The 17805-nt window shown below is 52.9% G+C and overlaps 7 protein-coding genes and 1 pseudogene across 7 annotated transcripts; 3 read left to right on the top strand and 5 right to left on the bottom strand.

The window, feature by feature from the left end:
- Positions 1-35: 35 nt before the first annotated feature.
- Positions 36-896, bottom strand: GL50803_0017599 (uncharacterized protein; the record flags this gene model as incomplete). The annotated part of the gene is made up of 1 exon (XM_038045940.1): positions 36-896. The coding sequence occupies one exon, from the start codon at positions 894-896 to the stop codon at positions 36-38; it is 861 nt and encodes a 286-aa protein (XP_037901967.1).
- Positions 897-995: 99 nt separating this feature from the next.
- On the bottom strand, positions 996-2681 carry GL50803_008741 (Dipeptidyl-peptidase I; the record flags this gene model as incomplete). Its single annotated transcript, XM_001709666.1, has 1 exon — positions 996-2681. One exon carries the CDS (start codon positions 2679-2681, stop codon positions 996-998), a length of 1686 nt encoding a protein of 561 aa, XP_001709718.1.
- Positions 2682-2719: 38 nt separating this feature from the next.
- On the bottom strand, positions 2720-3538 carry GL50803_008742 (putative Extracellular nuclease; the record flags this gene model as incomplete). Its single annotated transcript, XM_001709668.1, has 1 exon — positions 2720-3538. One exon carries the CDS (start codon positions 3536-3538, stop codon positions 2720-2722), a length of 819 nt encoding a protein of 272 aa, XP_001709720.1.
- Positions 3539-3587: 49 nt separating this feature from the next.
- Positions 3588-3953, top strand: GL50803_00112870 (Prefoldin subunit; the record flags this gene model as incomplete). Its single annotated transcript, XM_001709670.1, has 1 exon — positions 3588-3953. One exon carries the CDS (start codon positions 3588-3590, stop codon positions 3951-3953), a length of 366 nt encoding a protein of 121 aa, XP_001709722.1.
- Positions 3954-4000: 47 nt separating this feature from the next.
- GL50803_008744 (uncharacterized protein) lies at positions 4001-5746 on the top strand (the record flags this gene model as incomplete). The annotated part of the gene is made up of 1 exon (XM_038046380.1): positions 4001-5746. One exon carries the CDS (start codon positions 4001-4003, stop codon positions 5744-5746), a length of 1746 nt encoding a protein of 581 aa, XP_037901968.1.
- Positions 5736-9980, bottom strand: GL50803_008745 (uncharacterized protein; the record flags this gene model as incomplete). Its single annotated transcript, XM_001709671.1, has 1 exon — positions 5736-9980. One exon carries the CDS (start codon positions 9978-9980, stop codon positions 5736-5738), a length of 4245 nt encoding a protein of 1414 aa, XP_001709723.1.
- Positions 9981-13104: 3124 nt separating this feature from the next.
- On the bottom strand, positions 13105-15633 carry GL50803_00112867 (VSP; the record flags this gene model as incomplete). The annotated part of the gene is made up of 1 exon (XM_001709672.2): positions 13105-15633. One exon carries the CDS (start codon positions 15631-15633, stop codon positions 13105-13107), a length of 2529 nt encoding a protein of 842 aa, XP_001709724.2.
- A 642-nt stretch (positions 15634-16275) lies between these two features.
- GL50803_00112866 (Reverse transcriptase/endonuclease, putative) lies at positions 16276-17160 on the top strand (annotated as a pseudogene).
- Positions 17161-17805: the final 645 nt, after the last annotated feature.

Consider the following 17805-nt stretch of genomic DNA (forward strand, 5'->3'; position numbering starts at 1 on the left):
GAATACGTAGTGAATACTAATGCAATTGAGCATGTCTATGTAGATAACAGGGGATTTAAACTTCTCACAGTAATAGTCAGAGACGGCTTGTCTGGACTCTTGGTCTTTCGGAATCTTGGACCGGCTCGTGACAGTGTTAGATAACTAGTCCTGGTACTGGGGAGCTCTAGCAAGGAAGACGCTGACTTTATAGGCGAGTGTACACTAGTCTGATTACTTGGTACCGCCACCTGACTAGAAAGAAGCTGCAAGCAACCCCGCCGTGCACCAGTGGAAGCAGAGCTAGAGATGTTGTTTGAGGTCTGTTTGAAGCACTTACTAATGGAGATAGAAAGTGGAGCCCTATACGCAGATTTGGATAGAGTTGAGTTGCACATACTGTCACTGAGTATACTCTCAGACCTGCTAAGTGCGACTCCAGCTAATTGATGGGTCAACGAATGAATAACATCTGTGTTAATATTATAGCTACTGAAACTGGAATTACTGGGTGAACTGTACTGGGCAGAGATGTCTCGCTGAACAGGGTCGCTACTTTCTGAAATTGTAATGCCTTGCTGTGCCATTATATATCTACCTCTTCTACGCGGACTACAGCTGTAACGACTTGGAGAGCGACGAATATAATCATCGCATACCTCCGAAAATGCCTCCTGTGACGGTGCAAAGATGGGATCCTTTGTGGCCTTGTATGGCTTATCTTCACGCTGCCTGATGCAGTGACGGCGAGAACGAATGTAGTTATGCCTTTCGACCGCCTCATCAAAGGCAGAGTCGACATCTTCTAACACAAGATTGGAGCTCTCGTAGGATAACTCCAAGTTCTTAGGATCAAAGATACGGTGATAACTACTTGTGAAAAACCCGTCTTTGTCCACAACGAGACTAGTCTCCATGCTTTTGTTTGTATCAATTTACTTTAGAATAAGCACAATCCTGGATTCCACATAAATGTAGATACTAGCTCTTGGCCCCTGGCACCCAGCGTGGCGAGGTCACTGATAAGAGGATGGATCAGTCGTTGATTCTGGAACCGTTGAGTCTAGAGCTGTTGATGTGAACTCATAGTGAGTGGTCTGCTCATCCCGCAGCCTCTGATACTTAAGGCGTCTATTCTTCTTCATTATGGCAATGACGAAGGATAGGCCAATAATCAGTCCAGCCAGGACGACAATGGCTACTGGAAGAATGATGATCTCTGCTAGTGACACAGCCACCAATCCCTCGTCGTAATAGACCCTTCCATTTCGCCACCAATAAAATGGAACCGGCGCTGTCTCAATCCCATATTCATTTCGGCCCAATGCAATCCGAGAAGTACCGCCGTCACACCAATCTGCACCCCAGGAATTTTGAATTCTCCAGTAAGCAACACCGTTCTCGTCTTCCTCCCAACCTATGATAAAGATAAGATGGTCAAGATACTCCGCAAAGTAGTGACGCTTGGCCTTATCGTTTGCACTGACGTCATCATCATCAGTATAGGCAGCCCTAGATGATGGCCCGTACGGCGAGCAGTTCTTAAACAAATCATTACCTGCATAAACGGAGACTGGTAAGGGACCATGACGATAGACTTCCCACTTGATTTCTTCAGGATCTGTAACGGCGCCTGTATAGCCCCCAAGAGGAAGGCCTGCAGTGAAGAAGTAGCGGTCCCCTTCTAGGAACTTACCTGCCTTGCACGGTCGCTCTACACCGTCTCCAGATAGGTACGATATGTAATAGCTGTTCTCTGTAAGGATCCCGAACTCTTCTGCAAACTTAACTACCATCTCGGCAAAGCCGCCACTGCACCCTTGAGCATACTGGTTACAGTCAAGGGCGTGCTGAACAGAGAGTCGTCTGGTCGCCCCGAGCTTGTCCTCGTCCTCACTAGCAACCATGACACGTGCTGTCATGGCCCAGACGGTGGCAGCTGTATAGCACGACCCGCAGTGGCCCTGGTCAAATGGTTCAGGGACATATGACTTACCATTGACAGATCTCCAATCGAAGTTCTTGGGGAGCTTATCTCCTCTGTACGATGAGTTACTATTCTCGGCAGCTGCACCCGTGGGGAACAAGCTATGTGAAAAGGACTGTCGGAAGCCTGCTGGTATATTAGTGACGTCACCGTTCTTTTTCATTTGGATGTACATGTCTCCCGTTGGGACGGACACGTCTAGTTTTCTTCTAATAAGAGTGGGGTTGACCGGCCCCGGGCCAGACGGCTCATAATAATTGTCAACTGTGGTCAGGAGAGGCTTGACATTGGTGGCGCGTATGCAGGCCCTGTAGCGCCGCATCATGCCCTGTTTCACGGCCCACCCCATCTCTGGCTGGGACTTGTAGCACATGGAATGAACAGTAGAAGAGTCTGGCACATCCTCCCAGGCCAAAAAGTAGAGATACTTCAAGTCGCCAATGTTAATCTGTATGGCCTGAGAGTAAACTTGCGACCAGGTCCCGCTGGCTCCTGTGTCCTCATCGACTGCAACGTTGGGTGACAAGAGCGTTATCATTCTGGTCTCTTTTACACGTATACTTGCAGGACAACTTGTTCTATCATTCGTTATTGTGTACTTAAAGCCAGTGGATTCTATCTTCCATGTCCCGAGAACTTGGTCATTAGCGCACCAGCAAGGAGTGTCTGCACTGGCAAGCCAGATAAAGATGGCGCAGAGAAGCAGACCTGCCATTTTTCTTTTGTGTTGTCAAAAGAATTCACTTATAAAGCTCAACCACAGAGCGCTTGCTCGACGTCCGTGTACTCCGAGGACTCCGCACTAACGCCCTCGAAATCTTGACAGCCCCACGAACTAACGTCACAGTACGCCCTAACCATCCATAGGTGATCCACTACAAATGGATTTTTATTCCCCTGGACTGTGACAATACGGTCGTGTTCGTCTAGCTCTTCGGCAGTTGGAGGATGCAGGACGTTCCAGTGAAGCAGAGTGTCAACATCCATGACGTCTCCGAGCCGGTCAAAGTAGTCTGGATAGGCTACGAAGAAATATGCAACTGCTCGTGCGATTTTTCCCTTAACCGCATCTCTCGGTTCGAAGCACACACCCTTTTCTACTTTGCTGTATCTATTAGGGAATCGGGGAGGCTCTTCTGTGATGTTATTTTTGCCATACCACGCAGACACGTTTTCTGTCGGGATGTTATCGAAGGGGTAATTGGAGCGGGCGCTGTTTGCTGCTGCTAGTGCTGGGTAGAGGTGGTGGAGGTCGCTCTTCATGGGTTCTAAACTATCAAAAAGGGATTGGGGAACCACATGCTCACAGTTCAGGTCTTCATTACAATTGGTCTCCTCCGTCATGTAGGGACAGTCTAGCTCTCTCCCAGTGTATACGCACGTGACAGCATTAGTCAAAGGGTTGTTATAAATGAATCCGTACATCTCTAGACGCGCTCTCTTGTATCCCAGATGCGTGTGCTCTGCGTAGTTCTTCGTTAAAAAGGATCTGAAGCTTGCTCCATAAGCTGTCGAGTTCACTAGACTCTCTTTGGCAAGCGCCAAACCCAGAAGCAGTGAGACAGCAAGCATGCCACTTTATTAATCTCTCAATAATTTAACTTCAATTTTTGAAAGGCAAATGACAAACGACATTATTGCGGTCCAGAAGCGCTTTGAGGGTCTTCAGCACCAGTACTTGAAGCTTCAGCAAAGCAAGAGCAAGCTTGTTGATTTGCTCCACGAGAACGAACTGGTGCTGGAGGACATGAAGACCCTGAAGCCTGAGTGCAGCGTCTACCAGACTGTAGGGCCCACACTTCTTCCGCGTTCACATGACGAAGTAAGGAGCGCGTTGACAGAGAAAGTAGGCTTCATAAGGAAGCAATTGGAAGTAGCTAACAAGCAGCTCCAGGACCTTGAGGGTCAACTGCGTGAAATCAACAAGGAGCGCATGCAGATAGCCCGGAATCGCGGGGCTGTGAAGGGCGCTTCTGCCGGCATGTAAACCGCAGTCATCTCTTTGGCTCCTTTTCTTAAAACTTCCTCTGCAAAATGACGTCCCCGGATTTGCCAGTAGCTGCACATGAAATTCCTGGCTTTCTGAAGTGCCACATTGAAGGGATACTTCTTCAGTATGCACACTATATGAATGAGGTAGTTGAGCATCAACGGGTTCAGGGCTTGAACACCAGTGCCGTTTCATCTCTCTCAGAGCTACGAAAGAAAACATCACGTTTTATTGACTCTGTATGTGAGACTATAACGTCTTCTACAGAGGCTGGAGAGCTGCTCAGACAAAGCTTGGAAGCAATTATGCAAAAGATAGATATTTACCGAGTCATGAAGGCAGCATTTTCTGGGGCGCTTAACCAGGGCAACAAGACCACCATAGACTATGCCTCGTCTTGCATCCTACCCGCGGCTCTTCAACTTCCTCTTACTTTGGTTATTGTCAATCAAGTAAGCTTCGATGTACTCAACTATATGTCCCTTCGTCCAGGTTCGCTGGTTTGTATGTCACGGGGGCCTACACCAACCTGGCTATTGAATGATATTTGCACAAATTATCTTAAGGCCAAGGCTAACACACTTTCAATATCGTCTAAGCCTCTTCAGCATCGCCTTTGTGTCGTCACTCGTATTTGGTTTGAAAACTCTATTCTTCCAGAGGATGCAGAAGCTTTCTTAATGACGGTTCCTATTCGGCGTCAAAGGAATCCGTTCTTCTTAGATTCAGGAGCTGAGACTCTTGGAGATATTTCTGAAGAAGATGTCCTCGCTATATATGGGCCAGATGCGTTGATCTCAGAGCCTGTTACTAAATTAGATCTCCTCTTCAAGAAACGATATACAAGCAAAGAGCAGTTACCATTTACCGGCAGTGATCTTGAGGCCAGCATGCCCAGCGACCTCAAGGCAAAGATAATTGCACAGGCAAAAGATATCCCCCAAAAGGTTGTCCGTAATGACAAATATACACGCACTCAAATGGATAGAGGCCTTTTGAGGCTTATAACTCGTTTCAGACTAGAACTTCTGGACATTCATGACTCAGAGCTACCCCCAGACGCAGACTCTGGCCCTGCGAATCCCGCTCCCTCCTGTTTTAGCCCACACGCACCTCTAGAGTCACTACAGGATATTGATGCATCCATCCACTCTTCCATGCCGTGGCTCAAAGCTCCTCTTCGTCTCTCTTATGGGAAACGCTATGTCATTGATGCGCAGACTGCTACGCTTGCTGATCTGAGCCCACTTCTAGATCCATATGTGGACCAGATGGTCTTCTGCCCGCTTTCTAACAGTTATTGTCTGGCATACAATAAGCTTCAGAAGAGATTCAGAGTTGCATATGTTCATGACAGTCCCACTCGGGAGAACCGCTTCCATGCACGTATCTCCTGGGTTAAGGCAAAAAGCCATCTGGCACAACCCACGGGGGAGCGACACGTCACAGTGCAGATAGATAGCCTAGACTCCGTGCACCTTTTTGATGTAGACACGTGGCTCGCCGAGAACACCGTTTATGACTGTGCTTGCTGTGCCTCCTCGGCTTCAACAGAGAAAGTGGGTCGCTCAAGAAGTAGACAGGTTCGCGATGAGAGCAAAACTAGCAAACCGGCAGCTCATCACATGAATGTGCTAATCTTCGCTAGATTCTTGGCCCCTTTGCCGAGCTCAACCCGGCTCATGGAGGTCATGTACGATGACATCTTCCCCACCGTACCATTCCTCAAGAAGCCAAAGCGGAAATTCTATGCAAACGTAATGCGTACATGTATTGAATTTACAGAGTAGGGTCTGTGTCATCCATTAGCAAAAGCCGCAATTGCCCCACGTTAAGCGCTGACCTAAGATTGATCCCAACCATTTCTCCCACTCTTCCTAATACATCAATACTATCCCAACACTCCAAAAAGGCACGGATTGACATCATTTTGTTATGTATTAATTCGTTGGTGTAGTAGAGGGCAGCGAACCTCTTCTTAGACGAAATGTGTATTGTTGGTATGGCTTCTATGGGTGCATCTCCGTCGGTTTTCAAGACATATCTAATTCCAGTAGAATTGGAAACAAACTCAGTTATGCAATTGACAGATGAATCTACAAAGCATTTTATAGACGAGGCGATAGCATCAGAATTATCAGCATCAGCAAGCACAGCATGTAGAGTTTCTTCTGCGTATGTATAGGTGGACCCAAACTTCAAAAGAGCTACCATCAAATTTGATAAGTGCAAGGGCAGACATCTTCTGTGCAAAAAGGCCCAGCTAAGAAGGCGTCCAAGCCTACGCAGAATCTCCACTGTTACTGCTGAAATCTCCCCTGCTGGAAGGGTGTACCGTTTAGTGTTACCATCATAGATAAGAACATGTTCTTCTGCACAAGCTTTTAAAAGGAGAGAGCTATATTCAGCATCGGTAAGATCCCCAGCTTCTGTCGAGAAGGTATACGCATGAGATGCCAGAGATGCGAACGTTGCACCAGGTTTGAAGACAGAGAGAAGATTCAGAGCCGTCAGTTCTCCTTTTAGTAAATGAGTAACTGTATTCGCACTAGATTCCTTTGTGATTCCTTTATAAATGATATTGATGATATCGCAACGTGGCAAGGGGATTGCCTGGAAAACACCGTGCATTGAGACGGCTGCAGATGCAAAAATAGACTCGACAAGTGAATCGATTATACCGGGGGTATCCTCGGCAGAGACCGCGTGTTGCAAACATTCTAGGGTGGGGTGATTGAACGGCAGAAGAGAAGCGCATATTCGTTGAATGACTTTGAGACAGCAGAGGAGATTTGCCGCATACCTGTCTACGTGAGTTGATGGGGCAGACACAACAACTACATGACTTCTATCCACAACATAAGCATTGCGCAGCAAGGAATCCAGAATTGCATGCTTGGACATCCTCAGCACGGATAAGATACTCTTAAACAAATGCAGAACTTCGTCTAAAGAATATGCAGCCGTTAAGACGGAGAGCAGGGGTTCGCCGACTATAGAGACCTCTGCATAGCCTGCAGAGAAGTCTGGAGCCATTGTAAGTGCTTGAGATAAATAGCTAGAAAGCTCGTCGACACGCCTCGTCAACGTAGGCTCTGTATCTGCGTGAACAATACAAAAGAAGTTATCCATGTGAACTAAACTATCTAGTACCGGGACTGCGTAGGCATACTTATGAGGAAGCCCATCGCCTGAACGTTTAAGTAATCCCTCAGACACATCGAGATTTGCATTGTCCTTCATAGACCTTAGTGAGGGAACGGCATCAAATAAGCTGGGCACCACAAAGTCTATCTTCAGAGACACAAAGGAATTATCAGCTGCGTAAGAATAAAACTTAGATGCGAGCTGCTGACGCAAAGAAAGCCAATCCTGCGAAAATGCCACAGAACTATCAATCCGAAAACATTCGCTCTTGAATGGGACGCCCTTCAAGAGCGAAACTCTAACGTTATTCATAAGGCTATTGAACTCTATCAGCAAGGAGGAAAGCCTGTCATAGTCCTTTTTCCAGGTAGCTAAGGCATGCCTCCTATCGTTAATGCATGTGAAGAAGCGTACCACAGATTTGAAAATGTCATACTGCGTGCCGAAAACGGCGTCCGCGCTGCTTTTGGCTTCCAGCTGTTTGTTGTTAATCATGTCAAAGACATCTAAAAGGGTTAAGCTCAGGCCATTGAACACACAGCGAGATCCTACATACGATTGAGAAGCGCTTTCAAGATCGCTAAGCTGCTTTACGCTCTCTTCACAGACCGAAAGCCCGCGTTCAGCAGCTTTCTTTCCATCTTGTAAGATGTTGTAGATATTGGCAAACGAAGTGAACTCTGTAGAGGTGCATTGTAGTGCTGCATCTGCCAATTTTCGACAGCTTTGTTCTTCAGCGGATGCTTCCAGTATTCTTGCAAAATATGAAGGATGCGAGTAGAAATGAGTAATACGGAAGAGCAAGTCTAATAAATGGGGGCTTTCAGGATTGTATGAAACGTTGGGGCGCGACGGCGCTGAAAGATCGATGTATGTGTGTGGCCCCACCAGCCATCGCATATCCCCATAGAACCCATTGGTGAGCAAGGGATGGAAGCTAGATGTCAAAAGCCCCTGGCGCCCAGGATTGTCCACCAGTAAGGTGACAGGGGATGCTCCCATAACGTAGTCTAGAAGCCCGATAAAGATTCCATTGACGCACCGTGGGTGCTTGTCGGCCCACTGCAGAGAGGACTTTGTATGGAAGCCTGTGGACGATGGGGTCGCATAGTCGTGCTGATGATGATAGGCAATAGAAAGAGGATCAAGACCACGAGAATCGGCATTAATAATTCGATAAACAGCCTCGACACTATTGTCTTCCAAAGGAGCATTTTCAACGAGACCATGTGTCACATCCTCCCTATCAATATAGTGTCGGCGCCCCTGTGCAAAGCTCCTACGCTCACTGGCTAAGGTCCTGGATGTTACTGCATTGGCAATGTCGCCTCGCACAGCTACAGTGATAATAAACGAAATGAGATCGTCCTTCAACGACTTAGCTATTTTGCATTGGCAGGAGGAGCCTCGAAAGCCTCCTATGCAGAGCGGACGAGGATTCTTGCCGACTGGGTCGCGAGATGTCGAACAGTAGAGCATGTGATGGATCGTTATGTCCTCAGCGATAATTGCAGAAAGCTCTGGTGCGGCCTTGGTCCGCAAACAAGATGTTGCACCCGACGTTCTGATATCCGCTAGACAACGAATATAGCGCTGTTCGACATCTGCACGAGTGTGCTTTGAAACCGCAGTGCTATTCCATATCTTAATGTGGGAGAAATCCGCCTTTGAAGGAATAAGGTGTGGTATTCCCATATTTCTATCGTATCCTGGAACAGCGATAGCAAAGTCACGATACGCGTATTTTATGAGACGCGAGCTATACGTTGTGCTTCTGTAGGTCATGTTAACGACATTAAGACGGCAGCGTAACGATTGAAGACAGCGGGGGGTTACATAGACAGAGGTGCCATCGAAAGCAACTCCGGAACAGTCAATGTCGAAGCCATATATTACCTCACATGGACGTGAATAAAGCCTGAAGACTATCTGGACATCTCTATGGGGATTAAGTCCAAAAATGGTTACAGCAAAGGAGGATCGCATGATGGTTGCGGATGCATTGTTCTTAGTTACCGTATCGATAATTCGGTCGATAACCTTCCTAGCTTCTTCAACAGAACAACTATGAATGAAAAGGTCGATATCGGAAGTCCAGAACCCGTTGAGTCCGCAGATATAGTGGGGAGCTACTTCTGTACGATGTCCTGTATGTAGCGTAAGTTTGTCATTAATTAGAGCCTCAAATTTGCGTCCCTCATCCCCATACTCCTCTGGACTGAATCCTGGCAGCACACACGCAAGAACAGCACCACCTGCAGCCACCACGTTCGACCAGTCCATGCCGTCAAGGATTCCGTTTGTCAACAAGTGCCAATTTGAGAAGAATTTCTCTTGAGGGACAACTGTTGACAGCTCCAAGTTTTCTCCGGGCGTACAATAAATAGGCACTGTTTTTGGATACGGAAGACGTGACTTAACTGTGCCAGGATCGTATAGATCGTGGCACCCCTCCCAAGCCTCTATGTCCTCTATATCCTTGGCATGAAACTTCCGTCGCAAGTTATCTGCGAGAAGTTGGGTGTTTTTATATTCCTGCATAAATGAGTCCGTGAACATGTCGGTAGCTGGCTCTGACGGCTTGATACGACTGCTCCATTGATTGATGGTTAGAAGTGGGGTGTTGTCACGAAATTCTATGAAAGGAGCCATAATAGAGAGCAGAATGGGATTACTATACTCAAGCAGAAATCGTGATAAGTTCTCGTGTAACTCTAAGGGCGTGAGTTCTTCTGTAGTTATCCGAGCAGAGGATAGAAGTTCATCCACTAGCTTTGCAACATCTGGGAGACCGTCTACGTCTACACCCACTGCCCTCCATGTATCCACAAGACAAGTAACGTGGTCTTTGAGGCGGTCCTTGATGTCCATCAACATTTTTTGAAATTGACTTTATTGGACTCGTTAGTCATGGCCAACAGCGTATGATTCGAAGCCCTTATCAACCGTACTGGGCACCCTCGGGAAGCTCGAGTTTAGCTCTTAAGGCTGCCTTTATGACCCAGTAACTATCAACGTAGGCTATAATACCTTTCCTCTGCACCTGTAACTGCCTCTTCCTGGACTATAGTAGTGTGACTACTAGCTCAGGATATCGGACAAGCTAGAAGGCTCTCCCAATAAGGACGAAAAGAGCGGTGGTAGAAATATTACTTTGACACTTTCTGCAAAGACAAACCATACTTGTGTCACAGCTCTCATAAGAGCTGCAAATAGGGGAGAGTGGAAGCAGCAAGACTCCCGGCCCCCCTCCACGAAGGAGGCCAGGAGCCAGGGAGGGCTGACGCCGGAAGACAGCGGAGGCGCTTTGCATCAGCATCGCCAGGCCAACTGGGCTCTGTCAGCAGCACCAGGAACGGAGCGCCACAGGGCCATGGTAAGGGCACGGGGTCGCGAGCATGGGAGAAGCACTCTGCCCAGCGCCTGCTTGCTTGGTAGGACCGGGCGCCAGAGGGGCATGTTGCCATCGGGGTATCTCTGCCACTAATGCGCAGCGCATTGGAACACGTGCCTGGGGCCGCATCCCCTCGGCTGGACAGACAGCAGCTAGACTCGACGTGCAGATGGAAGCCGTGATAGCGGACGCCGTCTCCCGGAGCAGCGCCCCCGCACAGGGCCGGCTATGCCGCGCCAGCTCGCTCGACAAGGAGCACGGGGGTCCTTGCGACGCCCTCCACCCTTTGCTGTGTTACAGGTACCCATGGCCACGAGCAGCACAGGGGACAGCGGCGTATGTGGGCAGGGTAGCGTATTCATGGAAGGGGCAGCTGCCCCACCGACGACCACTCCCGCCCTGTGCTTGCCACAATGGGAGGGCACGTGCGCCCGTAGACCGGCAGATGCCGTGCTGGTCCTCTCGAGCAATATGCGCATCCCTGCGTGACGTCCAGCGTGGACCAGATACCACGACCTGGGCCATCGCTACTGGCAAGGCAAGTGCTGGTTGCAGCAGGGACGCCCGCCGCCCTCCAAGATAGACCAGCGACCTGCGCACCAGCTGCTATGGGCCTAACCTGCCGGGAACCTGGATCACAGCGCACTTGTCAAGGCCGCACACTCATTTGCATACTCGCCGCTAGCGTTGGACAACTGCGAGGTGTCCGTCTCCGGCCGCGCTCGCCTTAGTGTTTGGTCCATGGTGATACGCCTCAGCCGAGGAGGCTATCCGTACGCGGCAGTTCCCGGAGAGAAGGCAGGGGTGGCCGGCGGGCCTGGGAGATAGGATTAGCACTAGCGAGTCCAGCCATCGGCCCGGGTTGCACAAAGGACGCCTGTAGTGCCTCCCCGGCTTCTGAGCATGGAAGGGCTGTGGGGTCTGCAGATGAGACGGACGCTGCCTTTTGATTTTATGTGTTTGTAGCAGCATAGTATTTATCGGGGTCTGCTCTGTCTGAAACCGAGAACATTCGCTTTCTTTCCTTATACAGGCTGGGATCGATTGTAGAGGTGTGCTGTGCAAACCGGTGGCGGTCAGCGTATCTACTATCCAAACAGATACTGCCTGCGTCCTCCTGTGGCAGACCACCACCAGGACCCAATCTACACAGCTGCTCTGGCATCTGTCGGACAATCATCACCTCCAGCCGAAGGATTGCTGTACGTCACATATCTTGAGTCGTCCATCGACCAGGTGGTGCCATAAGCTCTTGTCCCCTACGTGTCCACCCGATGCTTACTCTGAGCGCCGCCAGTTGCACTCACGTCTGCACTACTCATCTGGATGCCCCCACTCTTCAAGAGCACATGCCCGCAACCGATGCTCCGTATTACGAGAGGAGCCAGCCGGATCACTGCGCCGTGCATAGCTCTCATAGGCGTGTTGCTATGCGCGTCCCAGCCGTTCCACCCGTAAGCTGTCACGCGTTCACATGTGCGCCAGTGCCACCGAGCTTTCGTGGTCTCGAGGGGCCCCTGATGCATGGAGCGCTTGCGCAAAGTCCTTCCACCACTGACCCAAGCCTACCCCTCGCAAGATCCTTAGCGGAGTTGCATCCGAGATGTGTGCCTGCGTTGCTGTCCAGGTGCATGTGCCGGCCCTGGTGCTTCCCACAAGCTTGCGAGCATCGAGCTGGCCTCTACCGAACCGTATCAGAAGTCAACACCAGGATGTAGTCCCCTCGGTTGGGCTCTGCAGGCTTCCAGAGCTACGCATCAAAAGGCCGTTCTTCTTTGCGTCGTGTAACGTAGGAAAATGCATCGAGCTACTACGCCCTCTCTGTGTGGCGTGGTTTACAACGGGGGACGAGATCCCTGTGCTCATGTCTATCTGCCCAGGACCAGCCGCAGCCCGGGTTGAGGATGACAAGCGAGCATCACCTGGCTCCTTGTCAGCAGGTGGGAGATCCAGCCACCCTAGTGCCCACAGCAAAGGGTGCCGATCACTGGCAGAAGGACAAGACACCCAGGCCCCGTTCCTTCCACTGATGGTATCTAATAAGAGACTCCTTTGTCGCCTGCACCAACAACCTCAGGCACTGTGGGTCAGAGCGCCTCCATAGTGGACAGCGGTAGCACTATGATGATCTGGGGTGATGGGAGGGCTGGCTGCCTTCTGAACCCCACCTGGCACCTTGTTATGCGATGGGGAACCTTAGTAGCATTTAGTACGCGAGATCAGAGCTATGCACACACCAGGCGAGAGCGTCTCATGGGCTTGCCTCCGTTGGTCCACACTTCCACGGATCCGGTATCTCCTCCAAAAACTGCGAGGATCCGCTTTTGGGTGCTATCTGCCGGGTAGCCGGGCCAGTAGGTGTCGTCTGAGGGAGGACGCCACAGGGACAGAGAGAACACCGGCGCACAGGGGTTTGCAAGGGGTCGACCCGCGCAGGGAAGGCACAAGGCCCAGCTCTCCGAGGATGTAGAGACACCGGAAGAGGGGCTAGCTAGAGGCTGCAGGCACGCGGGTGGTCCCGTGCCTATTCATGGACTTTCTGTTTCCCTGCGTGGTGGGCTGAGTATCACAGGCTACACGTAGTGGATGCGTTTACTACCTAAGTATCTATGCTTTTCCTCTACAGAGGAACCACCAGCAGAGGAAGCCCACAAGACCCCCGACTACAACGATGACAGCCACAGAGATGCCCGCTATGGCGCCTGTGCTGAGGCCGCTCTTGTTGACGCTTCCGCCGGTACTGTCGCCATCTTTCATGAGATAGCAGAGGACGGAACCTTTATTGTTGGGCGGAGGGGCGCAGTTTAAGCAGTCCTTGACACCGGTAATATCACCGTTGCTGTTTTCGCAAGATGTGCAGGCGCCTTCTAATGCGGTCTTGTAGTATCCTGTGGCACACGTCGTGCAGGTGTTTGCAGTATTGGCGGCTGAGCATGTCTTGCAAGTAGGATCGCACGAGGGACAGGTTCCAGCACCGTCCGGACCAAGACTATTGGTGCATGTCTGGCATTTTCCTTTGTTATCAGTTAGTGCACATACCTGCTTGCCAGGCTGTCTCGTTGTTTCATAGCACCCGCCCTCCTGGATGAAGTATCCGGCGGCGCAGACCGTGCAAGCACCGTTAGCGGCAGTGGTGCAGAACCGAGTCCTGGCCGCATTGCTTGTGCAGACGCCATTGAGCGGCACGTTGCTCCCCTTGCACTTCGAGCAGTACTTGGTACCTCCAATTGTTAGGCCGCACGTCTCGCACTCCGGGCCCTCCACGCATTGCTCCACGCACTGGCCGCCCTCATTAAGCTTGGTCTCGTCGGCGTACCTCAGCATCTTCCCGGCGGGGCAGGCCGTGCACTTGGAAGCGCCGGCCCCGCTGCACTCCGCACAGGAGGGGTCGCAGGGCGCGCACGTTTGCCCGGATAGATACGTTCCGGCCGGACAAGACCCCAAGCAAGCGTTCTTCTCTGGAGTGAGGAAGTAGTTACTTTGGCACTTTGTGCACTTCTGCTTGTCCTCCGAGCACACCTCGCAGTTGGGGAGATTGCAGCCAGCAGGCGCGACCTCGTCGCACGTGTTCCGGCCCTCGTTCTTCTGGGTCCCGTCGGGGCACTCGGCGTAGCAGCCGCCCTTGTAGAGGTAGTGCGCGTTCGTACAGGCCGTGCACGTCCCTGCCTTATCGTTTGTACCGACCGTGCACATGCCCGCGTCCGTCTTCGCCTTGCACTCCCCATTCACCGGGACCTTGTCCCCTGTGCACTTGGAGCAGAAGGTCTGGCCCCCGATTTCCACGTTGCAGCTGTCGGCGGCGCAGTTTGTCGCGCCGGGGTTTGCGGCGGCGCACGGCGTTGGGCCAGCAGGCGCGACCTCGTCGCACGTGTTCCGGCCCTCGTTCTTCTGGGTCCCGTCGGGGCACTCGGCGTAGCAGCCGCCCTTGTAGAGGTAGTGCGCGTTCGTACAGGCCGTGCACGTCCCTGCCTTATCGTTTGTACCGACCGTGCACATGCCCGCGTCCGTCTTCGCCTTGCACTCCCCATTCACCGGGACCTTGTCCCCTGTGCACTTGGAGCAGAAGGTCTGGCCCCCGATTTCCACGTTGCAGCTGTCGGCGGCGCAGTTTGTCGCGCCGGGGTTTGCGGCGGCGCACGGCGTTGGGCCAGCAGGCGCGACCTCGTCGCACGTGTTCCGGCCCTCGTTCTTCTGGGTCCCGTCGGGGCACTCGGCGTAGCAGCCGCCCTTGTAGAGGTAGTGCGCGTTCGTACAGGCCGTGCACGTCCCTGCCTTATCGTTTGTACCGACCGTGCACATGCCCGCGTCCGTCTTCGCCTTGCACTCCCCATTCACCGGGACCTTGTCCCCTGTGCACTTGGAGCAGAAGGTCTGGCCCCCGATTTCCACGTTGCAGCTGTCGGCGGCGCAGTTTGTCGCGCCGGGGTTTGCGGCGGCGCACGGCGTTGGGCCAGCAGGCGCGACCTCGTCGCACGTGTTCCGGCCCTCGTTCTTCTGGGTCCCGTCGGGGCACTCGGCGTAGCAGCCGCCCTTGTAGAGGTAGTGCGCGTTCGTACAGGCCGTGCACGTCCCTGCCTTATCGTTTGTACCGACCGTGCACATGCCCGCGTCCGTCTTCGCCTTGCACTCCCCATTCACCGGGACCTTGTCCCCTGTGCACTTGGAGCAGAAGGTCTGGCCCCCGATTTCCACGTTGCAGCTGTCGGCGGCGCAGTTTGTCGCGCCGGGGTTTGCGGCGGCGCACGGCGTTGGGCCAGCAGGCGCGACCTCGTCGCACGTGTTCCGGCCCTCGTTCTTCTGGGTCCCGTCGGGGCACTCGGCGTAGCAGCCGCCCTTGTAGAGGTAGTGCGCGTTCGTACAGGCCGTGCACGTCCCTGCCTTATCGTTTGTACCGACCGTGCACATGCCCGCGTCCGTCTTCGCCTTGCACTCCCCATTCACCGGGACCTTGTCCCCTGTGCACTTGGAGCAGAAGGTCTGGCCCCCGATTTCCACGTTGCAGCTGTCGGCGGCGCAGTTTGTCGCGCCGGGGTTTGCGGCGGCGCACGGCGTTGGGTTTGTCTTTGCTTTACTTGCTGTTTGCGACGCCAAGGCCATTTGCAGGGCCAAGCTTACAAAAATAAGCTTATCGAACATTGGGCCAGCGCTCGGGCAATAGCCATTTAGAAAGCAAGTTTCTTGAGAATTACGCCATGAAATGATGAAGATGGTATGATATTTGTTGTCGATACCAGGAGTGTGGCTTTCATCGACAAAGGGTGCCTAGATCAGTGTTCAGGAGAATAATAGAATCACATGCTGTCATCTACAGTATTTGGTGCAGAGAGGAAAGTGGAGGAGCTCAGATGAGAGTAAGTATGCAGCTAGAGGTACGCTATTATCAGTGACTGTTTGTTATGAAAGGAATAAGCAGGCCACGGTGGAGGCCGCCGCCATGGGCCTGACGATCAGGAGCGACAACTGCAAGTCCACCATGGCGGGCGAGGAGGTGACCTTTCTCAACCACCCGGCGTCCCCCACTCCAGCAAGCCTTGCCCCAAAGGCCATCGCAGGTGCTGAGACTGCCCCCATAACCATCCACCAGAAGCTCATCCTGATGTCACTCTGTGTGGTCCCGATGGTGAACCACGCCCCCCTGGTCGAGATAGCATCGGACAAGGCGGACTACGAGGAGCTCGACAGACATCGCACAAGGCTTCAGCACTAACCAGCAGAAGCTGCGATCGCCTGGTCGACTTCCTGGCGTACCCGAAGGAGAAGGGCGGCCCGGGCCTGCTCATGCCGGGGCTCTACCACGACGAGCTGCGGAGGGCATGGGCCTCCCTGGACGTCAACAAGGGGACCAGAGACCCGGTGGAGCTGCCGGTGGACGGCCAGGCACTGCAGGGGAAGGGGACCTACTTCAACCGCCTCCTCACGCGCACACACCAGCTTCCGGACAGAGCGGCGGCGTACTGTCTGCAGATGTGCGGCGTGCTGACCGAGGAGGAAAGGGCCCTGAAGCAGAGAGATGGCTCGATCATGGCGCAGACAAGAGGCACCTGCCCGGGCTGCCACACGGCAGACCCTCGACCGCGACATGAACTGCCCGAAAGCGGCGTGGACCAGGACCACGAGGCACGACATGATCGTCACGTGCCTGTACCTCCGCGTCTCGGGGAAGTTCAACGCAGACCTGGAGGTCAAGACCCACAGCCACCTCAGCGACCAGAACCAGAAGCCCGACATCTGGCTCGTCGACAAGTGCAAGGCGATAGATGTGGGCGTCATCCAGCCCCGCCAGATGGATGCCTACTACAACGAGAAGGTCAAGAAGTACAGGGACGAGACAGACGGATCCCTCCACCCCAGTCCAAGAGGCGCCTCGAGGAGCTCCACGTGGACGTCGAGAAGCTCTCCGTCCGGGCTGCCTTCGCCATCGCCCACATGGCTGCAGAGGCGAACGAGCACCTGACGAAGCTGATCAGACGGGCCGGGCCGAAAGCCTGGTCACCCAGAGCGACCGTCTCCTGTCATCCTACTTCTGACAACCGAATGAGTCCATCCCCGGGACCCGACGACAACGATCGAGAAGGGGCCCAAGACTGGACACGCAGTCGAGTGGAATCCCAACCAGGAGAGAACGCCCCGTTAGCTGCTGCTGATCTGTATGGACAGTATTGAGAATGACAACAAAGACCTGAGCTTCACTCACCGTGAAGGGAGAACAAGAAGAGGCACCCTAGTAGACCAGCGAGCCTGCAGGACGGCTTGGTCTCTGAAAGAACCGATGTGCACACCTAGACCGAGCACACACCCGCAGAACAGCCGAGGAACGCAGTTAGCTCCTCCCTTCCACTACTGTGGTCATTATCATATTCCATAGCCAACCCTCGTCTCCGGACATCGCCAAAAATTGAGCGGGAATTTACTCGCGAGATTTGCGGACAGCGCCCGCAGGCGAGGGCCCCAGCAGCACACCACTCAGTCAGGGGACACGACACGATCGTCGGTGCCTTTGTCTCAGGAGTGCAACGAAGGCTGGAGATCAGACACATCCACCTTAGCAAACAGAGCGGGGATCACCCACCGCCCCAATGGCCCACCGGACCAGGGACACATACAACACCGCCCCCCGGTCCCACCAGCCTCACCGCCCCACCAACCCCGCCTCACCCACTAGCTGGCCCACTGAGACCTGCGTGACCGCGACTGTGGGAGCGCTGACCCAGAACCACAGCCGGACGGACACCGAGGGCCCAGCCAGTGGAGCCAGAGAGATGGCGAGAGAAGATCTGCTTACTCACAGGGGAAGCAGCGACCGAGAAC

This window comes from Giardia intestinalis, chromosome 4 (genome assembly GCF_000002435.2).
Source record: "Giardia intestinalis strain WB C6 chromosome 4, whole genome shotgun sequence".
NCBI lineage: Eukaryota > Fornicata > Diplomonadida > Hexamitidae > Giardia > Giardia duodenalis.